The following is a 22135-nucleotide window of genomic DNA, read 5'->3' on the forward strand; positions in this document are numbered from 1 at the left end:
AAACAAATGCTTTTGTCACTTACAATATTTTGGGGAAACAATACTGATAATAAAGAACACAATAGGAATAAATCTTAGAACACAGCCAGTTTATAACACACTGGAGAAACCTAGGATATCATACCAGTGACAGGTAGGTACCATTATTCTTTCACTAACTTGAAAGACTTATAACTAATAAGTACCACTGCATCTTCATCCAAGTGGAAGACTCCTGGCAACATTACTGGTGTGATATTTTTCAGTATAAGGAGGACTAGTAACATTTCAGTGTTTACACAAACAGAAGTGTCAAAATTGTTCACATTTCCTTCTTTAAAAAAAGGCATAACAGATACAAAAAAAGTATATATTTACAACCATTTTAAAAGCTGCAGTTTTTCAATATACTTAATATCAATATTGAAACCCATTTTGCCAAGATTTTTCAACTGAATTGTTTGAACCTGTATTTTAAATTAATAGCAAGTTCCATCCAATCAGATAACAGGATTAGCAGCATGAGTGCACACATTTCAGAGTGACATTTTGAATAGCTGATTTAACAGCCACACACAGGTGCAAACATATTATTTTGTTATAATTGTAACCTTTTCTAAGAACTATGTGAGGACATTGAAGCAGCAATCAGAGAATTACTAACTTAGAGTAAACAATGATTTATATAAGGCTTACATGGTAAGGATCAGTACCAACTTATCCAGGTAACTTATCCTTTTCTATGTACCGATACTGAAGGTAACATTCTTAAGACAAGAAATACTGGATTCCCCCCAGCATATCAACAATACATGAAAGTCAACAGCTCAGAGTCCGTAATACAAACCTCTAATGAGGAAATTTTACTCCTTGGAAAACTCTAAGGAGTTCATTTATGATCTAGAGATGTAAACGGAATAGAAAGACACCTGTTTTGGTTGGAATGAGACACAATTTTAAACCTGTGGTAAATTTTTACACATACAAAATGGTGAAACTGAAGGAAGTGGAAAGGAGACACTTCCTATTTTGGTTCATCAACAAAATATTCAGTTACAGCAAACTTGAAAAATGTAACACTCGTTACACAGATTTGTTGTGTAAAACATAATAAATAATCCCTTTGTAATAATTTAAGATCCAATTTGCCACTTAGCTCTAGGCTTTTTTCAGATGGCAAGTTGCTGATCTTGGTTGGGTTGTCCTATACAATACCAAATAATGAGGCTGAAAAAGCAGACCGGAAGGAGGAAGTGGGTTCTAACCAAGGCACTGTCCGGGAAGCAAGATGAAGGAAAACTGTGCCTTTACAGAAATGTTTATGCATTAATGTTTGACTTTTTGTTAATGTTGGCACTCTCCATTTAACCCATGTTTTAGCCTGACCTACACGAGCTTGATGGCAGCATTTACCCAAACTTGATTATTAGCAGTTAAAAAAAAAATCTCATGATGTCAAGACATGTCATTGTGTCAACCAGTCACCTCCTTTAACACGTCTATGGTTTATGGTCTACAGGGCTGTAGTGATACCCGCCCTCCTATATGGCTGAGTCGTGGGCCATATACAGCAGACACCTCAAATCGCTGGAGAAATACCACCAACGCTGCCTCCGCAAGATCCTGCAAACCCATTGGGAGGACAGATGCACCAACGTCAGTGTTCTCGATCAGGCCAACATCCCTAGCATCGAAGCACTGACCACACTCGACCAGCTCCGTTGGGCGGGCCACATCGTCCGCATGCCCGACACGAGACTCCCAAAGCAAGCGTTCTATTCGGAACTCCTACATGGCCAGCAAGCCCCAGGTGGGCAGAGGAAACGTTTCAAGGACACCCTCAAAGCTTCCTTGATAAAGTGCAACATCCCCACCGGCACCTGGCCCAAAACCGTCCTAAGTGGAGGAAGAGCATTCGTGAGGGCACGAAGCACCTTGAGTCTCGTCGTCGAGAGCATGCGGAGGACAAGTGGAAGGAGTGTGCGCCAAATCAAACTCCCCACCCACCCTTTCCTCCCACCTGTGACAGAGACTGTAATTCCCATATTGGACTGTACAGTCACCTGAGAACTCATTGATTTCGTGATTTCGAGGGATTGCCTATGATGATGATGATTAACACGTCAACAATGCATAATTTCTAGGCAACAGCTGAGGAATGAACAAACCGCATGTTTAAGCCATAATTTATTCGGAAAATGAGAGAGTGGCTCAGAAAAATGAGGATTTGGCTCAAACAGAAGCTAAAACAATAATCAAATAATAGAGGCTTCATCTACTCAATTCTGCAGAATTGAGGACAATCAAAAGCTCCTTGTCAACTCCAGAACCAACTATCTTCAATCCCCCAGGAAACAGCAGACAGAAGCCGTGATTACTTAACAGTGTGTCTAACAGTGGTTGTTTCTGTTCCACAGACATTTTAGGAACTGCTTAAATTCATGGTAAGGTGCTGAAACTTAGAATGTTTTTGGTGGCGGGGGAAAAAAAAAATAAAAATCGAGGAATTAAACAATGCTTGGAATAAAAAGTTTGGCAGAACAATCTGTGAAACTACAAGTGCAGCTCAGTGCACTGATTCAATAACTATAAAGGCACTAGACCTGGAGTATCTCATTCAATATATTTTTGTATGATAGATGCACACACCAGAACTAGGGTATGAAATCAAAAACATAAAAATCCACCATAAAATACCTTACCCCAAAGGAAAAAAGCCATGTGTAACAAGAACAAAGGATGTTGAAGGTACGATGAGTAAAGTGGAAATGTACAGTTTCGAAGGTGATTAATTTAAAACTGAAACACAATAGGAAAGATAAAGTTATCTAAGAGTTAACTGGGACCTGTGCATTAGAGAAAGGCATCAGTGATGAGCATAATTTATAAAATGAAACTGTTCATTAGATGAATGCTATGAAGCTGCTTTACGGTTAAATTTTATAAATGCTTGGCACTGTAGTCCATTATAAGTTGTTTTATCTCCACTGCAATCAGTGCATTCATTGACTTTAGGCTCAACATTGACCAGAAATGTCAAAGAGTTTCCTCCTTCTCACATTTCCAATCATTTGAATCAACTTCAGCACTCAAACTTGAATAGAAACCAATTTTGTGTGCACGCTGCAGCTCCAGCTCAGCGTAATCTCCAGTCCAACTGCACTCACTCGCTTCTCTGTGGGTCATGTTGGTTTTTTTTCTTATCACTTCTGTTAAATTCTGAATTTCTGTTGTCGGGGGTTCCTGATCAAAAAATGTAAGTATTGGAGAAGATAAATAATAGAAAAAGAATAGAACAAGAGGAACTCAAGTGGAGGAAAACAGAAACAAAAACAAGGTGAATATAAATAAAGAATATGGAATAAGTGCATAGCTTCGTGGGGCACCTTCTCTGCAACACAGGTCATTATTACAGAATACTGAGACAGAGATTGTCTTTTACAATTGCCTGACTGAGATAACCATCTCAGCCAGGTTGCCTGAAAGGTAGAGTCAACCCGTGTCAACTTCCTGGGAACCTCTCAACAGTAACAATAGCAGGGACTTGGAATCAGGCTACTTTCCAGTCAAAATATTCTCTGTGCTGCAGGACGAACCCAATGAAGACAGGAAAAAACAATCAGACCCAAGGAATATACAAGTAAAGAAACATAATCACAGAGAAAGAAGGAAACATTTTGCTCATAATATCTCAGACCTCCTGTCCATTACATGATTGGAATTGGAGCTGTTGCTCTGCCAAATCCTTTATTTCTCTACTCCCAGAATATCAAAAAGAAAATACTATGCACTGCATCCTCTTTCACTTAACCACGATAAAGTCACATATGGGGAAAAACATGTTTTTTGTTCTTTCCCATTATCCCTCCCTCTAAGTTGGACCTTGATCCTTAAGCATGATCTCTACATTCTGAAAATGGACATAGAGATCACACTGTGCAACCAAATTTCAACATTAAGTTTTTATTTTACTTCAGTAACAGTCAATTCTACAGTATAAAATTGTAAAAATACTTCAAAGTGAAAGATAAACAATTCCTCTCCCACTGTGGGAAGAGCAGATCTATTCACAGTTTGTGAAATAGGTCATCCAATTCGGTTGTTCAAAGCACAAATGAATTATGCACTCAACCCACTCACAAGGACTTGTTTTTTTTTTAATCAAACCACAACTGGATTATATGTGTAATTCAGATATCTGAATCGGTTCCATTTAACCCATTTCCATCTTAAGTGGACAAAATAGTAGCTGCAACGTTCCACTAAAAATAGAAATTCCTTAATGAGAACGGGTTAATCTATTTGTACGGTGAAAGATATTAAACAAAAAGGCTTTTCTTCGGTTTACATATTCTGTGATTTAACAGATGCCTTTGGGTAGAAAATACCTACATAGGGAAGGACACAAATTAAGTATACAGACTGAAGATTATTGTCATGAAATTACAGTAACTAAAAAGTGAACAAGCCACACAACTTGGAAACTCAACCTCAGTATTAAAATATGCCCTTGTTTTTCCACATAAGTTATCAGTAACTACCAGTATTAAGCATATTTTAACATTTATGTCCTCCAAGACATGAAGCATGCTTTGGCCACTAGGGGTTGTAAGCAAACTCAAATGACGTCATTCCCACCCTATCCCAATAACCAGTCAACATAATATTTCTCAGTTTAATTGTATTCAGCACCTTAATCTAGTAATATCCACTAAGAGTGAATTAAAAGAAAACATAGTTCATTAACTAGCACCTCTCATTAACAACCCAACATTAACAGAGTCATTTATAATGATGTCTGTATGAGAAATCACCATCTACCAATCATGTTTAAGGCTTTTAGGTTTCTTGTTAAGTGTGGCTCAATTTGGATAGAACAGCTCAGCTGTAACTCTGTTTTTAACAACAGTTTGCGAGTCAGCTCTCTTGTCAAGAAACACATTTATGTGGCAGATGCACATAATAAGCACTTGTATTTGTGTTTTGGGGGTGGGTAAAAGATTTCAATCTTTCATTACAAATCCCTGGGAGTTATAAACTCCTTTTAATAGCGACATTAGCCCCATTTATTTCATAATGGCCAATGTAGAAATACATGCATCTCAAATCAAATGCACATCATTATTTGTAGCTGCTACAGCATCAATTAAAACTAATTATTCAGAATTTCTTACATCATCTAAAAATTAAAAACAAAGTAAGCTGACTCTGTAAAAGTGATATTTAAAAATTTTAAGAATCCCATTTCTTAAAAATAGAAACTAATAGCTATTGCCCTGCAGGTAAGAGGCTGGGTCCCCCGTTAAGGTAATGACGGTTTGTGAGCATTCTGGTCTGAGCACATGCCCTACAGCACAGCAAGTGGGAAGGTTTCATCAAGGCCATGTTGAGTCCATTTGCTAAGACTGGAATGCCAACAAATCAGACAATTCCTTTCATACACATTTATTTAAAAAAAACACATTCACTCACTCACTCATAATTCATGGTGTCAAGACTCAGTAATGCAAAATAACCATATGCTACATCTCTCAATATGGAACACTGCCCCATTATATAGTGTTGTAAGATTTCCATTTATTGAAGAACTGCTAAGTGCATTGTATACTAATAGCAATTGCTACGAGGGAAACAATAGAATGAAAGATTGGTTATGCTGCAGCAAACCACTTCCAATAGTGCTGCGAAATAAAAGGAAAAAATGTAGGCAGGCCAGTGGACTTGATGCAAGATTTTCCTTCATATAGGTTGGAAAGATCACATTGGATCATTTGATGTCCGCCGTATTGTCTCTTACCGAGGGTTATATGAAAGAACATTAGTGATTGACATTATAGTTATCCTATTCTTTAAGTTCTATACAAAGTCATAAAATGAAACCCTTGCACTATCTTGGCATTGTTACAATTATTTCTTCCTGACTTCATGTTGGCTTAAAAGTGAACTCAATTTCTGCACTAAACCCACTCCCCAGAAATTAGTCGACAAAGAGATGGCTGGTTTACTTTTGAGCTATTGATCTCAATAATTTTTCCAAACAAATTTGTTTTCCACTCAACATGCAAGCTTACCAACAATTAAAAAATCTTTTGGTTATGAACCTGTATGCAGTTGCATCAGAAAACATATTGTATATAAAATAAAAATGCGCTACAAAGATACAACTTCATTTTTAAGTGAATAAGTTGAACAGTGAATTTAACCGTGACCTAAAATACTTTCCTTTCAGTTATTTCACCCTCAGCAGCTGAAGATGTGGAAGGAAAGTCAGCCATATTATGGCCCATCATCTGTCCCAGCATGAATAGAACACGGGCTTCATGTTCTCTATCACTTTGTCTCATCCTTTCCTCCATTTCCATACGGAGTTGCTCAAGACGAGCAAACCGTTCCTCTGACGCTTCCATGTAACGGAGAAATTTCTCATCTGCGGCTTCACTATAGCGGATGAACTTCTCCATCATACCATCCATTATGTCCTCCAGCGAGTGTTTCCTCGCTTTCTTCGGCTGAGGTGTAAGTGGCACAGATGAATGTGCACGACGCACACGGGGAGCTAGGGGAAAAATACAACACATTTGAAACATACCCCACTGAACCAAAAGGGCTCTACAAACCTATCAAAGAATCATAGAATGGTTACAGCACGAACATAAGAACATAAGAAATAAGGTGCACGAGTAGGCCACTTAGCCTCTCGAGTCTGCTCCGCTATTCAGTAAGATCATGGTTGATCGGATCTTGGCCTCAACCCCATTTTCCTGCCCGCTCCCCATAACCCTCGACTCCGCTATGGTTCAAAAATCTGTCTATCTCCACCTTAAATATATTCAATGACCCAGCCTCCACAGCTCTCTGGGGTAAAGAATTTCAAAGATTCACGACCGCCTGAGAGAAGAAATTGCTCCTCATCTCAGTTTTAAATAGACAACCCTTATTCTGAAACTTTGCCCCCTAGTTCTAGATTCCCCCATTCGGGGAAACATCCTCCCTGCATCTACCCTGTCAAGCCCCCGCAGAATCTTATATGTTTCAATAAGATCACTTCTCATTCTTCTAAACTCCAATGAGTATAGGCCCAACCTACTCAACCTTTCTTCATAAGACAACCCCTTCATCTCAGGAACCAACCGAGTGAACCTTCTCTGAACTGCCTCCAATGCAAGTATATCCCTCCTTAAATAAGGAGACCAGAACTGTACACAGTACTCCAGGTGTGATCTCATCAACGCCCTGTAAAGTTGAAACAAGACTTCCCGACTTCTATACTCCATCCTCCTTGCAATAAAGGCTAACATTCCATTTGCCTTCCTAATTACTTGCTGTACCTGCATGCTAACTTTGTGTTCCATGTACAAGGACCTCCAGATCCCTCAGTACTGTAGCATTTTGTAGTCTCTCTCCATTTAAATAATAATTTGCTTTTTTATTCTTCCTACCAAAGTGGATAACCCCACATTTTCCCACATTATACTCCATCTGCCAATTTTTTGCCCACTCACTTAACCTGCAGATTCTTTGTGTCCTCCTCACAACTTGCTTTCCCATCTCTCCTCACAACTTGCTTTCCCATCTATCGTTGTATCATTAACAAATTTGGCTACAGTACACTCGGTCCTTTCATCCAAGTCATTAATATAGATTGTAAATAGTTGAGGCCCCAGCCATTCAGCCCATCGAACCTGTGCCAGCTCTCAGCTAGTCCCACTTCCCTGACCTTTCCCCGTAGCTTTGTAATTTCTTTTTCTTCAGATAGTTATCCAATTCCCCATTGAAAGATAAGATTGAGTCTGCCTCTATCACCCTTTCAGGAAGTGCATTCCAGATCTTAACCACTAAATGCGTAAAAAAGCTTTTTCTTACATCGCCTTTGGTTCTTTAGCCATTCACCTGAAACCTATGTCCTCTGGTTCTCAACCCTTCTGCCAATGGGAACAGTTTATCTCTATCTACTCTGTCCAGACCCCTCATGATTTTGAACACCTCGATCAATTCTCCTCTCAATCTTCTCTGCTCCAAGGAGAACAACCCCAGCTTCTCCAGTCTATCAACGTAACTGAAGTACCTCATTCCTGGAATCATTCTCGTAAATCTTTTCTGCACCTCCTCTAAGGCCTTCACATCCTTCCTAAAATATGGTGCCCAGAATTGGACACAATACTCCAGTTAGGGCCGAACCAGTGTTTTTTTTTTTACAGGTTCATTATAATTTCAACACTTTTGTACTCTTATACCTCCAAGCCCAGGATCCCGTCAGCCTTTTTAACTGCTTTCTCAACCTGCCCTGCCACCTGCAATGATTTGTGCACACATACCCCAAGGTCTCTCTGTTCGTGAACCTCCTTCAGGATTGAACCATTTAGTTTATATTCCCTCTCCTCATTCTTTCTACAAAAATGTATCACTTTACACTTTTCTGCATTAAATTTCAACTGCCACGTGTCCACCCATTTCACCAGCCTATGTCTTCCTGAAGTCTATCTCTCCTCATCACTGTTCACTATACTTCCAAGTTTTGTGTCATCTGCAAATGTTGATATTGTGCCCTGTACACCCACATCCAAATCATTAATATACATTAAGAAAAGCAGTGGTCCCAGAACCGACCCCGAGGAAACACCACCGTCCAACCATTCACCACTACTCTGTTTTCTGTCACTTAGCCAATTTCATATCCATGCTGCCACTGTCCCTTTTATTCCATGGGCTTTAACTTTACTGGCAAGCCTATTGTGTGGCAATTTGTCAAACGCCTTTTGAAAATCCATGTACATTATGTCAACCGCATTGCCCTCATCACAATACCTCGATCAAGTTGTTTAAACACGATTTGCCTTGAACAAATCCATGCTGGCTTTCCTTAATTAATACACACCTAAAGAAGTGACTGTTAATTTTGTCCCTGATTATTGTTTCTAAAAGCTTCCCCACTACAGAGGTTAAACTAACTGGCCTATAGTTGCTGGGTTTATCTTTCAGAGTGACTATTTGTACTAGCTTTTTGTGGATCCTTCTGCGCATGTGCGCATTGGACTCCACCCCCTTTTTTGAACATGGGCCCTCGATTTGGTCGTGCAGTGTGACGTACGAGAAAGCCGGAAGTCGGAACGAAACCACGAGAGGTGTGGAGCTATCCGCTGGAGCTAGATTTGCTTCCAGCTTTTGTATTCTTTGGAACATTTTCGCGGCCTTCTGCGGGAGAGAAAATATCAGAGATAGTGGGGGCGGGGGAAGAGGGAAGAGAGACGAGGGGTGGGGAGGGAGAGGGAGAGAGAGAGAGAGAGAGAGAGAGAGAGAGAGAGAGAGAGAGAGAGGGGGCTCAGGGAAGACGGATCCCCTTAACACCCACACCAGATTTCACAGAAAGCTCACAACGCTGTCATTATTCACTTCCTATCCAATAAACCTGTTAACAATCCGTGACACACACACAATGCCCCATCTATGGCAGGACATGGGGTGGGGGCAAGGTCAGGCACTTGGGCGGGATAGGATCAGGAACTTGGGATGAGGGTGTCAGGAACTTTGATTGGGGGCGGCATGAACTTGGGGGGGGTGGGGGGAGGGTAAGGAACTTGGGCTGTGGAGGGTAAGGAACTTGTGCATTGAAACATAGAAAATAGATGCAGGAGTAGACCATTCGAGCCTGCACCACCATTCAATAAGATCATGGCTGATCATTCACCTCAGTACCCCTTTCCTGCTTTCTCTCCATACCCCTTGATCCCTTTAGCTGAAAGGGCCATAACTAACTCTCACTTGAATATATCTAACGAACTGGCCTCAATAACTTTCTGCGGTAGAGAATTCCACAGGTTAACAATTCTCTGAGTGAAGAAGTTTCTCCTCATCTCGGTCCTAAGTAGCTTATCCCTTATCCTTAGACTGTGACCCTTGGTTCTGGACTTCTCTAGTATCGGGAACATTCTTCCTGCCTCTAACCTGTCCAATCCCGCCAGAATTTTATATGTTTCTGTGAGATCCCCTCTCATTCTTCTAAACTCCAGTGAATACAGGCCCAGTTGATCCAGTCTCTCCTCATGTGCAGGGATGGGTGAGCTCTATCCTCTCTGTGGTCTGAGGTCAGAATGGCAAATTACTCTTTGCAAAGTCACTCAGAACTTGGGCTGCGCAGTTCTAATTGCACATTCCAGAGAAACTTCTAGGTGTGGCTTATCCTCCAAAGGAACCAAGCAGCCATCAGGTCATGTGATCATGAAGAGCCAATCAGAGCATTTTCTAGTGCAAATAGCTACGTCCTTTATCTTTTGGAATAACTATTTGTATTGTCTCCCTTCTGCTCACGCATTTCCCGACGCATGCGCAGAAGGGAGAGCAAGGACTAATATCACCGACTCCGCCCCCCCAGCAAAATTCCCACTAACCCTTTTCTGCATGTGCGTCCAACACCATGTTGCCTCCGATCCATCCAGCAGCAGCCGAACGCATCCGCCGAACCTCCGAGCCACCTGCAATGCCGAGCAGGCTGCGGACCTCGAGCCACCCGCAGCGCCGAGCCCCAAGTGGGCCCTGAGCTATCCGTAGCGGCGAGACCTGAGCCACATGCAGCGCTGTAAGCTTCTGCTTGTGGGGGGGGGGGGGGGAGGGAGGGAGAGAGAGAGAGAGAGAGAGCGCATGCGAGCGAGAGAGCTTGGGGGTAGAGATGGAGAGCATGGGGGGTGGGGGGGGAGAGAAAGAGAGAGAGCCTGGGGGGTGGGGGGTGGGAAAAGAGAGAGAGAGCCTGGCGGGGGAGAGAGAGAGAGAGAGCTTGGAGGAGAGAGAGTGTGTGTGGATGTATAGACCATAAGGTAACAGGAAGTTAATATGACGGACTGAAAAATTGATGTAATGTGCTAGCCTAGTGGAGTTTTATCAACCCTATTATGCACTGTCAATTTCAACAGGAAAGAAGCTAGTCACCACAATTGTGTTACAATATGCAGCCGAAACTAGGGAACCGCCCAGACATTAGTAAAATAATGGTTACTGAATTTAGCTGATCACCTTAGACTTATTGACATGATCACCTTAGACGCCATCTCGTCAGGTTAGGGGCAACAGGAATATTGCATGAGAAGGAGGGTATAAAGATAGACAGGTTCGGATAGTCCACAGTGAGAACCAAGGAGCAACACTCGGTGGAAGTCGGTGCCAAGGAAGAGACCCTTGACGGAACAGTGTTAGGACGGACTGATCATCCGCGGACCTATTGGGTAACTATAAAGTATAAGTGATGAGTCTTGTACTTCTTCTGCCATTGTCCAGTATGTCATTTGGTATTTAACTCAAGAACCATCGCAGGCAACTACTAGTCACACGACGAGCAAAATTGCCGTTCGAGCAACAGTGGCGACCCAGATGGAACGATTCGGAGTTAAATTAAATAAATAGGAAAGACATAGGAGAAATGGCAGAAAAAGGTAGAATCTCCCAGTCGTGGGAAGAGCAGTTTAACCAGACCCTGACCAAAAATGTCAGGGGACAGCTTGAAACAATGAGTTCACCTGGATTTCCTGGAGGAGACTCATTCTTCGACAAAACTAAAAAAAAAGAGGGAGTGGAGTCTAAATGTGTCTTAATGGCAGCATGTTATGTAGAATTACTTAAGCAGAGAGACCTCAACTAAACTTTACAAAACCAATGGTGAGCACGAAAAATCAGGACGTCAGAAAGACATAGGAAAATTGACAGACGAAGTTAAGGAATTGAGGCTCAAATTAGCAGAGCAAGCCAATCAAATTGAGACTCTCAAACGATAAAAAACACCATACTTTGCATCTGGCCTCTAGTATGACCATGGCAGATAATAGCAAGCAAAATGAGGAGAAAATGAGGCAAAAGTGCACAGAGGCTCAAAACCAAGTAGATGATTTAGAAAACGAATGTCGTGAATTAGTAACCGGTCTTAGATTCCTTCAAGCGGCTCACATAACCGATAGGGAAAACAGAGCAGACCATCCTCAGTGCAAGAAAACTAAAAAAAAATTAGAAAGCCAATTGTTTGTGCAAAAAGATGTTATACATGCTTTTGGGGAAGACAGCGCTCAAGTGCTCCAACAAAATAGGGAGGACCAGGGAGGGGCATGTGAATGTGACCCCTGCAGCGGTGATTGTCGCTCAGCTACGGACCGCTGGGAGTATCGTCCACCCTCACAGGCACCTGGCCATGACCCACCCCCATACCCAGGGCCCACGAGGAGCGATCCTATCTCCATGTACCCCGTAACTACTACCCGTACTCTTGGAGCAGATGCCAATGCACCTTCCACATACATAACCCCCTTCTCCATAACCCAGTTGAAGGATTTAGCTAAGGAAGTGACCCCGTTCGACAGGAAGAACTACCACTTATGGAGAGCAGCTATAGACCAGACCACAGTAGCGGGTAGTTTAGATGAAGAGGAGACGGTTAAATTTATACCCCTATGTATGGGGCCCATTATTTTCGGCGCTCTCCCCCGCAGGCACCCTAACTGACATGTGGGTAGCCATGGAGGCAGCCGCTGGAGCAGACAGTAAAAACCCAGTAGACGAAATGGCCCAATTTAAACAGGGAGACCAGGAACACCCTGTCGCCTATGCAGGAAGATTGTGGGTTGTATTTAAAACCGTCTTTGGGGCAGGTTTAGATAGAACAGCCTAAGTTCACAGTGGTGGAAAACCTTATGTTCCCACGCCAATGCTCATGATAAAGCATCGGTGAAGCATTTTGAAGCCTCCAATGAGACCCACACGGAAGCGTGGATCATTAAGCGCATGACTAGTGCACGGAGAGTACCCGAAAAACCCCAAACCTACAGTTCATAAGGGACGAGTGCATGCATATCAGACAGCCCCCGAACACAGGCACGGTCAGGAACAATGGAAAGTAGAAGGACCACGTAATCCCGGCCCCTATAACCCCGGTCCAAGGAATTCTTCTGCCCCCCCCCCCCCCGGGCCATGTTATAACTGTGGAGAAACCGGGCACTGACAGAGTCAGTGTTGCAAGCCTAGGACCACCCCCTCTCTAATCAAAGGGGAGGAACAGGTAGAATGAACCCGTATCACGAACAAGATTATAACTATTGACGGGGTCCAACCTCGGAAGTCGTGTGTGAGGTAGAGTATGATAGACGCCCGACTGTTTTAGGTACCGTAGGAGGTCGCGATACCACATTTTTATGGGAAACGGGAGGATCTAGAACCTACCTCAGTAGTAAACACCAATTCACACACGACGAAATGAGTGACCAGAAAGTCTTACTTAGTGGCTTTACTGGCCATAGCCTAATGGCAACGTTCACTAAGTCATTAGAGATAGGATTGGGACACTATTTCTTTCAACATTCATGCCTATCCACTCCACCTGTCATGGGAGAGACAAATATTATACGAATTGAGTTTATGAGAATTTATAATTTAGACTATGACCCGGCCAATAGATGTATATGGAAAATGTCAGACTTAATGCAGCAATTCGAGGTGCCCACCGGAATGTATGATGGGCGGGTTGTTGGATGAAAACTTTCACTTTTAACCCTTCAGAGATGACCCCCTCCCCCGGACTACAGGAAATTCTAATTCAGAATGTGCATGCTTTTGCTATCCATAAACATGAGTGCAGTAAAATGAATTCTGAAGTCCTAGTTACAAGACCCGACCCGCCCCCTCAGCGACAGTATAGGATCCTGGCAGCCGCCCAGGGTGATGTAGACAGTATTATACACAGTTTGTTAGAACAAGGAGTCCTACGACCCTTTGCGTCTGTTAACAATTCTCCTGTCTGGCCGGTACAAAAACCAGATAAGTCTTGGAGAATGACTATAGATTATAGAGCCTTTAACAGGACGACCCCGCTATCCGCAGTCACCGTGGCTACCGCGCCTGATGTCATTACCCAGTTATCCTCGGTTGCGAAGTTTTTTTCAGTATTGGACATTGCTAATGGATTTTGGTCCATCCCCTTGGCGAAGGAATGTCAATACAAGTTTGCTTTCACCCACGGGGACAAACATTATACCTGGACCCGATTGCCTCAAAGCTTTCATAACAGCCCTTCAATTTTCTCCAACATCTTAACCCGCAGCTTTAAGGGTTTTTCGCAGCCCTCAGCCCTTGTGCTCTATGTAGATGATATACTTTTACAAACAGACACACTGGAACAACACGGCAAGTTATTAGACGAGTTGCTGCGCGCCTGTTTTAATATTGGAATTATGTTAAACTCAAAAAAAGCTCAGATAGGAAAGTCCTCAGTGCAATACCTTGGAATGACTGTCACCCAAGGCTTGCGAGAAGTGAACTTGCAAAGGAGGGAGTTAGCCTCAAGCCTCCCCGTCCCGACAGATGTACCGTCACACGTTCCTTCCTCGGTATGACTGGGTACTGCCGTGACCACATAGAAGCTTACTCTCTCGTAGAAAAACCCCTGTACCAAATGCTCAAAAAGGGAATTCAGTGGATGTGGGGTGACCCAGAACAGCACGCGTTCCAAGTACTTAAACAGGCCCTCCCTACTTAAACCTAACATGTCCCTACCCTTTTATTTAGAGACAGCCGTTGATAACACAGGCCTCTCAGGGGTACTGTTACAGCACCATCATGACAAACTCCAATCCATAGCTTACGCCTCACACGTCATAACACCAGTGGAAGCAACTTTCCAGCCCTGTGAAAAGAATCTTCTCAGTGTCTTTTGGGCGGTACATAAATTCTCCCCCATAATTGGACTTAGCCCCCTTATTATCTTAACGCCACACACCCCCATCAAAATGCTGATGGACGGAAATCTCAAGGAAGGCTCAGTCAGTTCCCAGCGAATCGCACGATGGACCCTCCTTCTCCAAGGACGGGACATTGCAGTCCAGTACCAGCCGAAGACCACTAATCTAGCTCACAACATGTTGTACCCCGGCGACCCACATCAGTGCATGATTCTGACTTCAGGTACCTTAGATGGTCCCTTTCAGTCAGAAAGGGAGGGAGGAAGAGACAACAGTCACGAAGTTGAATTTAAAACTCACATTTACGTGGACGGCTCTTCCGCAATTATAAACGGGCAGCAGTGCACAGGATTCTCAGTAATAAAAATGACCCCGGATAGCAAATAGGTTTTAGAACAGACGGCAATTAAATTAAAAGGCAGTAAAGGAGCTCAAATTGCAGAAGCGTGATCGCCTACGTAGTCATGCATCCAGAAGACTACCCGACGCCTGTCCAAATTTATTCCAACAGCAGTTACACATGTAACAGTCTGACTGACTTCCTGCCCATCTGGCAAGCTAGAGGTTTGCCGCAGACGGAAAACCGCTAGCTACACCCTCACTTTTGAAATTAATTTTTGATTCAGCTACCTCAAACCAAGGTCCTTACGTCATGACCAAAGTCAAAGCGCATGCCAAGACTACCCCCTTAGGAAACCGAATGGCTGACGAACTAGCAAAAGAAGCGGCCCATACAGGTTTCCTAAACCTTGGAAAACGTAAAAAACGCACCAATGGCACCAGTTGCTGTTACCCGCCAGTCAGGCTACAGACCCTGATCTTAAAAACATACAATTAGGAAACCCATGTCCCAAACCATACCTAGGACAAAATTTACAACTCCACCACGGAGTAGTACTTAAAGATGGCAAATATGTAGTCCCGGTGTCAGAAAGGAGAGAATTGATTTACCAATGCCACGATATCAATGGGCATCAGGGAATAGATAGGACCACAGCCAAATTGAAGGAGCTATGCTGGTGGCCTGAAATACAGCAAGAAGTGGAAGGGTATGTCAAAAACTGTCTGATATGTGCTCAGAAAAATCCAACACAGTACAAAAACCAGGCAGAATTAGGACATACTAGACAAGGCAAGGGCCCTTAGACTCAACTTCAGATAGACTATGTACGACCTTTACCCACCTGTCCCGGTGGGAAGAAATACATCCTAGTAGTGGTGGACGTATTCTCCAAATGGATCAAAGCATTTCCAACTAACAATAACCGTCGCCACAACTGCAAAAATACTTATGGAAGAAGTGTTCTCCAGATGGGGATTGCCAGAGGGCATCGATTCTGACCAGGGAACACATTTCACGGGACAAGTTATGCAGCAGGTCATGCAACTGGCAGGAGTAAAACAGAAATTCCATATCGCTTACCACCCGGAATCAAGCGAAGTGGTAGAGCGTATGAATCGGACATTAAAAACAATGTTACGAAAATTAGTACAGCAGAACCACATGTCCCGAAACAAAGTCCTCCCTTATGTATTAATGGCCATCCGAAACACAGTGGTAGCCTCTACAGGCCATTCACCCCACGATCTAATGACCGGAAGAGTCATGAGAGGTATCCAAGCCTTCATGGGATTAGATTTGAATGAGATCCAGAAAACTTCCCTGTCCTCAGAGAAATACATGTCAAACTTGATCAAGTATTTTGGAAGCTGCTAAAATAGCTGCCGCAGTGAAATTGGGAAACAAACATCAAAAAAGTAAGACCTACTTTGATGGGAAGGTACACCCATGGGAACTAAAAATCAGAGACCAAGTTATGGTAAAATTCCAGAAGGAAGGAACTTTCCTTGCCCCTAAATAGGACCATTTAGTGTAATGGAAAAGGCTAGTGCCTCAGTGTTCAAGGTCATGGATGGCCAAGGGAAGTATAAGTGGCACCACCGTAACCAGCTAAAACCCTTTGGGAAAATAAACAGCCACATGTACCACGTCATGTTAGATTCAGGGGAGACCAGGCTCGCCCAATACGACCCAGCAGCTAACCCGATCCCAGCCCAAGTTATAATACCCATCTTGCCGCCTGTACAAAATTTAGAGGCCGCAAGTAGTTCAGAGGAAGCCACCAAAGAAGAAGGTAATGATTCAGGAGATGACCAGGTACCCGCCCCAGGGACACCTGACGAAGCCCGTGCCCCTCATGATGAAATGGCTCTAAGTCCAACAGACGGTTTGTCACGGAGTTTTGAAGCTGTGAGTCTCACACCTCAAGTCACCCCCCCCCGGCCAGGAGAAGGAAGCGAAGACAACGGTTCCCAGAGAGAGAAAGGAACACAGTCGCGTGGACTAGAAACAATAGGGCTAGACTTTCCACTAGGTGGTTAAGGCCCCAAAAAATGGGCCATGTTCCAGCGATGTGGGCTGATCGCCGGCACAAGGCCCATTTTTTTTTTGCGATTTTCCACTCGACTGTACCCCGGCGATGTCAAATGGGCGATGTGATTTTTCAGCGATCTCATGATCGCTCACCGAAAACGAAAGTCAAAGAAGAAAAAAAAGCTTCCCTAGCAACGCTATTCTGCGCTTGTGTGGGATTTTTTTTGTGGTTGATTTTCTTTGCCACGTTTTGAGAGGTCAGGGGTCATCACACATGCTCAGAAGCACAGGGAGGAAGGAAGAGAGGAGGCTTTTGTGGTTGGTTACAGTGAATCGTGAATTTGAATCTAAAAATAAGTAATCTTTAATATCTTAGGCTTATTTTTTTGAATTGCAAATAATTATAATTATATTTGTTGTAACAATATTGAAATATATTTTTGTTGTTACAATATTGAAATATTGAAATACAGGCAACTCTCGATTATCCGGGTCCCTCGGGGATTGGGCGTTCCCAACATCAGCGGCAGCCGTGAGAGACAGCAGCTGCAGCAGCGCGCACACACACGTCAGCAAAGCAAGGGCAGAGGAGGGTGATTTTTATGGTGAGTGAGAGAGTCCCTTGGTGCAGAGTCCTTTTGGCCCGGGCCGGTGCAGAGTCCTTTCGGCCTGGGATAGAAGCGGCCGGTACGGGGTTGTTTCGGCCAGGGACAAAAGCGGCCGGTACGGGGTCCCTTTGGCCAGGGACAGAAGCGGACGGTACGGGGTTGGCCAGGGAGAGAGAATGTGCGAGTGTAAGAGAGAGAGATTGTGAGAGAGAGAGAGAGAGAGAATGAGCAAATACAAATGAGCACAGTGTTTGGAAGGTGATTTTTCCATATTATTTGGGGCTGTCTTTTCACTTGTTAGGAACAGAATTTTAAATCCCGTTACAACGGTTTTCCGTTGGATCCATGTACGGATAATCGAGAGTTCCCTGTATATACCTACAATCAAAATGGAGGGAGATAGCGAGAGGAAAAGGGCTAAACCCTTTAGCGAGGAGGTCAACGAGGCCCTCGTCAATATTGTCAGCAGAAGGTAGGAGGACTTGACACGGGGTGGGCATGGGAAACCTCCACCCCATGCATATAGGAGAATCTGGGCCGAGATTGCCGATGTGGTCACATCAGCATCCAACGAAGTACGCACACCAAACCAGTGCCGTAAAAGATGGAACAGCCTGCTGGCAGCAGCCAGAGTAAGTTGCATTTTATATTTAAAATTATACATATGTAATATTTAAATGATGTATGGAAATTTTAATTAGAATATTCAATGTCATTTCATTATAGTATAAATTAATTAAATTATGAATTAATTTATGCACCCTAACACGAAGTTGAATCTTATATTATGAAATATTATTCATACGCAATGCAATGCTAATTTTTAATCAAACATTTAAATCTGTCAGTCTTAAATGTTTATTACCAAGTCCATTAGCTTATGCCATGCAATGTTATCTTATCATTTACAGAAAATGATATCTATCAACCGCTCTGAGCAAAGGAGGACGGGCGGCAGCTCTGCTATGGTGCAGATTCTAAACGAATATGAGGAGCTTGCAGTCGCCTTGGTGGGGCCTGACAGCTGTTCAGTCACGACCCGTGGTGTGGCCGAACCCACCCTTGAGTCTCGCGAGTAATGGGAACTATGCAATGTGTCAAACATTACTAAATACATACTAAAAATATCTTAGTTACGCATGTAATGTTATGCAATATGATATATAATTTTGATGTACTCTTGATTTACGAATCAGGTCATGTTAGCCCTAGTGAACCCTTGTGCATGGGGGTATTGAAAAGTATTTTAATGTTGGGTTATTGAAATATTGATATGTATTGATATGTATGTTTACTAATAATGAGCACTGTTAATGTCCTTATAAGTTGTTTAGAAATGTCATTCGTCTTTTTAAAGGTCAAGTGTCGTTAGAATCAGTGGAGACATCCACTACTCCCGAGCCTTCAAATACCTTGCAGGAGGAAGAGGAGGAACTGATGACAAATGTTGAGCAAGAGCTGGAGGAGGAGGAGCGGGAGGAGGAGGACTAAATAGTTTTTGTGGGGGGGGGGAAAACAACCTGCGGTCATCTCTATTGAGATGGATGATGCACCGGGACCAAACGGTGTGCAGGTAGTGATGCCAAGGCGCATAACATTGCAAACGCCGACCCTACGGAGGTCCGGTCAGCGGGGTGACCAATCGCGTACCATGGAGGGCCAGACGGAGAGCTGGATATCCCTGTGCAGGGAGACGGTCGCGATCGGTTGTGACCTTATCCAGGGTTTCGCGGGTTTCACCGCAAACTGGAGCCAGTTCCCAGCAACCTGGAGCGAGTTCAGCACGAACTTCTCCAACTGGTTTTCTGTGCAAACACAGACAGCATGGGAGACGATGGAGGCCATTCGTCAGCAGACCGCTGCAACCAATGCCCTTCGGCATGCGTTGCTGGCTGGACATGGCGCTGCACCCCAGGGTGTCGTGTCAGCTCGCAGAGACCCCCCGAACACGCAAGCGAGTACGGAGGACACAGTTCCTCCTGACTCAGAAGTGGAGCCTCTGGCTTCTGCTTCCACTTCGTCACCTCCACTGCGGCAAGAAGTCTTGCTGTCCTACACTGCACAATGCGTTCGTGTCGGTCTGCGTAGACCAAAACAGGTGGGTGGGGTAAGAACACGGGGTGGGAAAGGACCTGGAGGGAAACGTGACCGCAGGTAGGGAGGGGGGAGTGTTTTTCATTGTTGAACTGTTTTTTCTTTTTTTTAAAAATTGTTAATGTTTTGGGGATTTGAGGGAAAGGTGGGTTGGGGTGGGGGGGGGGCGGGGGTTGAGGAAAGGTATTGTTAAATTGTTTATTAAAATTTTGTTTGTTGTCTTTGTGAATAAAAAAAAAATCTTTAATTCAACAAATTTTGTGCCTTCTCTCAGTTACATTAGTTAACAAATTTACAGTTGTTTATCCTTATTTGTTTATTCTTTTATTATAGCAGTACTTTACTTAAAGTAAGCATTAATGCCGATGAAAGGCCAGTGCAGGCAAGACAACAAGGAAACCCCACGCAAATTAAACTTTTGATTAACCCTAACTGTAAATTAACATTTGAATATCCACAATGCTAGTTCATGCAAAGCGTTCATTAATGAGCTGCTGACGCAACAGCTTAGCGGCCGTGTAACTGCCACTGGCTACTGGTCTTCGGGAGGGGGTTGGTGGTACCGGTGCTAGATCGCCAGGCTGATTGCGCTCACCTATGTCCTCGCCTGCGTCCTCTTCCTCCTCTTCATCCTCGCCGGCTGGCTCTTCTGTCTCCCCTCCTTCTGGAGGTGGACCTGCAGCCCGATCTGGCATTACTTGTCCTCTCTATAGCTAGGTTATGCAGCATGCAACACACCACAATAAACTCTGCGACCTGGTCAGGGTGGTACTGTAGGCTGCCTCCAGAATGGTCCAGACATCTGAAGCGCTGCTTTAGGACTCCAATTGTTTTTTCAACGATGTTGCGAGTTGCTATGTGACTTTCATTATACCGTTTCTGTGCTTCAGTGACGGGATTACGCAAAGGGGTCATCAGCCAACTGGCAAGGCCATACCCTTTACCCCCCAGCATCCAACCGTGACCTTCTGGCAGATTGACAAACAGGTCACGGAATGCACTTTCACGTAAGATGTGCGCATCATGGATGCTGTCAGGAAATGTGGCATTCATTGTCATAATTGATTGATTGTGATCGACAACAAGTTGCACATTTAGTGAGTGGAACCCCTTTCTGTTACGAAAGGCCTCCGTGTTCTTTAAGGGTGCTATCACGGCAATGTGCGTGCAGTCTATTGCCCCCTGCACCTTGGGGAAGTCTGCTATTCTTGAGAAACCCAAGGCCCTCTCGGTCTGTGCCTCCCTGGTCATTGGGAAGCTTATGAAGTCCGTCCTGCGAGCGTAAAGGGCTTCAGTCATCTGTCGAATGCAGCAGTGTGTAGCGTGCTGAAAGATATGGTAGATGTTGCCAGCTGAAGCCTGAAAAGATTCTGATGCGTAGAAGGCTGGGGCAGCAGTAACCTTCACCTCAACGGACAGTGCGGTTCTGATGGTGCTGGAAGGCTGCAGATCACCCTTGATGAGTTGGCATATCTCATCGATGACCTCCTTCCAGAATCGCAGCCTCCTAAGATAAGCATTTTCAGACAAGTTCAGGTAAGATTGCTTTTCTAAGTACCTTCGTTGGCTATATGGTCTCCTCTTCTGTCTTCGTCTCCTCTGCCACCTCGCATTCCTCTGCCACCTCTTCGATTGATCCTTTCAGTAACCAGTATGTGGACAGTTACAATTAAAGGCAGGGAAAGCATAGGCCCTATATCACTAACAATAAATACTTTCACTAATTTAAATAATCTCTCTTCTCTAATCTCTATACTCTCTATGCTGTATACCAGTCAGTTTAATAGGCCCCAACAATATCAGTAAATAATTTCACTATGTAAAAGCTATTTACAAAATAATTTCAATATATAAAACCTATTTACCCAAAAATAACTTGATAATACCTCTTTATATTCCCTGTTCCAATAATCTGAGTACAATTATCTTTAAATTAACTCTCTAAATAACTCACAACTAATTCTCCAAACTTCCTCTGAACTTCAAAATGGCATCCGTAGTGCCCATTTCCTTCTCTTAAGCCCAGTAAAAGCAACTATTTCTCAGCACTCTTTTGGGCCTTGCATCAGCCCAGCGAAGTGCATGCTAGGTGCAAAAACATGGGATGGGCCTTGTGTGGGCGATCAAAGTGGAAACTTAGGCATCCGTTTTTCCGCCGATATTTTGGGCCTCGTTTCAACTTTTTGCACAAAATGGGTGATAGAGGTCTGTTTTGGGCGATAGATGGGCGATGTGAAGTGGAAAATCTAGCCCATAGAAAATAGGTGCAGGAGTAGGCCATTCGGCCCTTCGAGCCTGCAACACCATTCAATAAGATCATGGCTGATCCTTCACCTCAGTACCCCTTTGCTGCTTTCTCTCCATACCCTTTGATC

General features: G+C 43.7%; 1 protein-coding gene across 1 annotated transcript in view; it reads right to left on the bottom strand.

Annotated features, from left to right (window-relative positions):
- Positions 1-324: 324 nt before the first annotated feature.
- LOC139263254 (myb/SANT-like DNA-binding domain-containing protein 2) overlaps positions 325-22135 on the bottom strand; it is a 56054-nt gene continuing 34243 nt past the window's right edge. The window contains exon 2 of the mRNA XM_070879048.1: positions 325-6535. Coding sequence (XP_070735149.1) covers positions 6189-6535 — 347 coding nt within the window. The 3' untranslated portion in view covers positions 325-6188. The remainder of the gene's footprint in view (positions 6536-22135) is intronic.

Source organism: Pristiophorus japonicus, chromosome 4, assembly GCF_044704955.1.
Source record: "Pristiophorus japonicus isolate sPriJap1 chromosome 4, sPriJap1.hap1, whole genome shotgun sequence".
Classification (NCBI taxonomy): domain Eukaryota; kingdom Metazoa; phylum Chordata; class Chondrichthyes; family Pristiophoridae; genus Pristiophorus; species Pristiophorus japonicus.